This window comes from Octodon degus, unplaced genomic scaffold (genome assembly GCF_000260255.1).
Source record: "Octodon degus isolate 3935 unplaced genomic scaffold, OctDeg1.0 scaffold00230, whole genome shotgun sequence".
NCBI lineage: Eukaryota > Metazoa > Chordata > Mammalia > Rodentia > Octodontidae > Octodon > Octodon degus.
This window is the reverse complement of record NW_004524806.1, coordinates 1,281,805-1,285,922: the sequence shown is the minus strand read 5'-3', so window position 1 is coordinate 1,285,922 and position 4,118 is coordinate 1,281,805. Positions and strand designations below refer to the sequence as shown.

General features: G+C 41.8%; 1 protein-coding gene across 5 annotated transcripts in view; it reads left to right on the top strand.

Moving 5' to 3' along the window:
• The window catches only part of Depdc5 (DEP domain containing 5), a 156,635-nt gene that overhangs the window by 63,403 nt on the left and 89,114 nt on the right, over positions 1-4,118 (top strand). For all 5 annotated transcript variants that reach the window (XM_023705870.1, XM_004645501.2, XM_023705868.1 and 2 more), the window contains exons 14-16: positions 355-416; positions 541-614; positions 1,241-1,262. In XM_023705870.1, coding sequence (XP_023561638.1) covers positions 355-416; positions 541-614; positions 1,241-1,262 — 158 coding nt within the window. The remainder of the gene's footprint in view (positions 1-354; positions 417-540; positions 615-1,240; positions 1,263-4,118) is intronic.

The following is a 4,118-nucleotide window of genomic DNA, read 5'->3' as shown; positions in this document are numbered from 1 at the left end:
TCATGTTTTACTGAGATAATAAGGTTCCTTTTGCTTCCTGGCCTTGAAACTTGAATAATAGAACGCTGATTGTCTTTTTTTTTTTTTTTTTTTTAAACAAATCATGACCGTTAGGGCACTCAAAACTAATTGTCAAACCCTGAATAGTGGCAGATATAGTGGGACTTGCTAGCAAGAAAATAAACAAAATACATCTATTTACTTCTTTGCTGCATAGGCAGCACTAGAGAGGTTGTAAATTATAGGATGTGAAGTTGGCTTTGCCTCATACCAAATTAAATATTATTAACAGATTGGAACATTTATTTTTGCTAGTTCCTTGCCCCACAACTCTTCCTTGTCTTTTCTTTTTAGGAATTGGCGTGGATTTAGTGTGCATGGGAGAGCAACCATTACATGCTGTCCCATTGTTCAAGGTAATTAGATTTTGGATATGCTTCCTAAAGACTTGTTGGAGAATAATTAAACATAAAATAAATTGGGCAGTTCCACATCCTGCTTTGTTTTCTAGCTTATCTGTGTTGGCTTTTTCCCTTACAGCTACACAATCGGAATGCTCCTCGGGATTCTCGCCTGGGCGATGACTATAATATTCCTCACTGGATAAACCATAGGTGAATGTGATTTTGGTTGATAGTAGGTAGTACAGGTTTCAAAGGGCTTCCTTACTGTTTTTTCTTTAAATCTTCTTACCCTGGTGTCGTCATTACTTTTTGCTTGCTGCTGGGACAAAATACCCAACACTCAAAATTAAGGAAAGCTTTAGGGGCCAGGGAGATGGCTCAGTAGAATATGTGCTTGCCTGGCAGGCTCAAGGGCCTGAGTTAAATCCTGGGTTCTGGAAAAAAAAATAAAAAAAGGAAAGGTTTATTTAGCTAACAGTTACTGGAAGTTTCAGACCATAATCAGCTGGCTCCAAGACAGCGTATAGCACATGGAAGAGGGCAGCAGGTCATGGCAGAAAACAGCAAAGAACAAAGGAAAGAGCAGCAGCTGAGGCAGCTAGCTAGAGTCTTTCTCCTCCTTTCATTGTAATTCAAATTATCCACCACAGGATGAGTGTATCACTCACACCCATAATCCCAGCATTGGATCAAGAATTAATCACGAACTCTGGAAGCTGCCCCGTGACTGCATGGGGCTTTGGGTGGACAGCTAGACACAAACCATAACACCTAGGTTTGATCTCCAGTAGCACAAAAAAGAATGCAGAAGCTGAAGCTGTAACATTTGTTTAAAGCTTCTTTACAAGCAAAGCAAACTGGGTGTGCTAACAGCCCTCTGTAGTGCCAGCACTCTGAAAGGTAGGAGGATTGCAAGTTGTGAGTTCATGGCCAACCTGGGCTACTTAGTTAGGTCTTGCCTCAAATTAAAAAATAAGAACAGACTCAGGATATAGCTTAATGCAGAGATCATGAGTTCAAACTTTTTTTCAGTACCAGGGATTGAACTGAGGACCCTGTGCTTGCCATGCAAGCATTTTTTCTACTGTGCTATCTTCCTGGCCCGAGTTCAAGCTATTAAAAAAAAAAAAAAAAAAAAGAAGAGAGGCAGGAACATAGGAATTATGTATGGTAACTAAAAAAGAAAAAAAAGTCAGGTTTTGGAGGTCTTTCTTCTACCACTATTCCCAAGTTAATTTTCCAGTTCCCACAGACCATAGCAGACTGGCTTTGTTGCCCGATCTCTTCTGTTTATAAAAGTTCCCCATGCCTTTTCCACATGGGACACAGTCTCAGTGCTCCTGTTGACTACAGCTTAGGACATCTTCTCTTATCCCTCTGCCAGTGCCACTGCCTTATCTGGTCCTTGTTTTTTTTAAAAAACTATGGTGTTAATCTTGATGTTTATATTTCTGGCCTCTCCCTTCTTCGATACATTGTGTAGGCCAGGATTTCCCAACCTTGACCCTCCTGACATTTTGGACTAGATCATTCTTTGTCATTAGGGAGTCTGTCTTAGGTGTTATAGGACATTGAGCAGTATCCCTGGCTTCTACCCACTAGATACCTACATACTCATCATATACCCTCAACTGTGCCAAGAAGATCTGTTAGACAGTGCCATGTGTCTGTCGAGTACTATAATCCCATTCCTTGTTGAGAGTCACTTTTTTGACCAGTGAATTTTCCTCTTTAAAGCTTGCTCTTCCTTTTTTTGTTTTACAAATAAGATCTTGCTGTGTAGTTCAGGCTGGCTTTGAACTCAGTATGTAGCCTGGGCTGGCTTCAAATTCATGAGGATCCTCTTGCCTCACCTTCCCTATTGCTGGTATTACAGGTGTGTGCCACCATACCTGACCTATTTGTTGTTTTGGTTTTTTTTTTCCTTTTTTTTTTTTTGGTGGAATCGGGGCTTAAACTCAGGCCCTTGCGCTTGCCAGTCAAGCGCTTGTTCTACTGACCCATCTCCCTGGCCCCTTCTATTTGTTGTTGTTAATAGGGTTCAAACTTTAAGGCCTTGTACTAAATGCTAGACAAGTATTCTATCCTTGATTCTCAGGATTAAATCCTGGGCCTTTGCACTGGGTTATAACCCTAGTCTTTCAAAACATGTGTTTTAAGAGCAAGGCATAGTGGCATATGTCTGTAATTCTAGCACTTGGGAGGCTGAGGCAGGAAGATCTTTGTTAGTTTGAGACCAGCCCTGAGCTCCAAAGTGAGCTCAAGGGCAGCCTGAACTACATAGTGAGACCCTGTCTCAGAAAGACCAAAAAAAAAAAAAGTTTAAGCTAGGTATGGTATCATATGCCTGTGAACCATATGCCTGTTACCCCAGCACTGGGAAGGCTCAAGTGTGAAGCTGGCTTGTATTATGTAGTGAGAATAAGGCCTGCCTGAACTATGTAGCAAGACATTATCCCGAAAAATCAACAACCATTCAATCAAAATTTTTATTTTGAGATAGAGTCTGATTAAATCATTAAGTTGTCATGCCAGGGTCAAGCTTTTGTATTCCTTGCCTCAGTTTTTCATAATATATTGCTGGGATTACAGACGTTTCCACCATACCTACCTATATCCTCACTTAATTTTATTTTGAGGCAAGGTCTCACTTAGTTGCCCAGTGTCCCCTTGAACTTGTGAGCCTCTTGCTTCTGGCTCCTAAAAATGCTAAGATTATAGGTGCATACTATTATGCTTTGCCCCACACTTATTTTTTTTTAATGACGTTTTACTGCTTTTTATTTTTCATTATTCATACCAACTTGATAAAAGACTAAAGTATTTATAGCCTCTTTTTCCCACCACTTCTTCCTTTTTCTTTTTTTTAATACAAAATAAATCTTTTAGGGCCAGTGAGATAGCTCAGTGGACTAAGCTCCTGCTTAGGCAAACACAGGGATGGAGGTTCAATTCTTGGCACCACATATTTCACTGGCCCTGACTCCAGGGCGTGGTGACATGCCTATAATCCCAGTGCTGGCGAGGCTGAGACAGGAGGATCACTACCAGTCTGAGCTGCATGGTGAGACCCTGTACCAGCCATGTACCACCACATGGGCTGCATTGTGTGTTTTATTGACAGCTATTTTTTAAAATAATTTCTTCTTTTATATGTATGTATTTCGTCCAGGGTCGCACTATACAGCTTGGACTGGTAGTGATCCTCCTGTCTTAGCCTCCCCAGCACTGGGATTACAGGTGCATCACTGCACCCAGTTTTAGGGCCAGCATGAGGTGCCCAGGCTTCTGGGGCCGGCTTAGCATGTAGTACCAGGGATTGAACCTGGATCCTTGTACTTTGCAGGTGGGCTCTTAGACCACTGAGCTATCTCCCCACCACCCATTTGTCTTCTTTTATGTGTGTTGCATTCATCCTCACTTCTGGGCCTATCTACTTAGAGATCCTCTTTACCTACCCTTCCCTTGCAGTTGTCTGTCCTTCAGGGGCAACTCCAGTATCTCTCTTCAGTGAATTCTTCCCATACTGCCTCTGAGAGACAATTGGTGCTTTCTTTTAATATTTCCAGAGCATTCTGTCCTTTGTTTTTTCTCTTAGGCTGCCATCATGAAGGGCAGGCCACTTAGCTCATGTCTCAGGCTCAATCTTTTTTCCTTTTCTGTCTCTCCTTCCTTCCTTCCTTCCTTCCTTCCTTCCTTCCTTCCTTCCTCCCT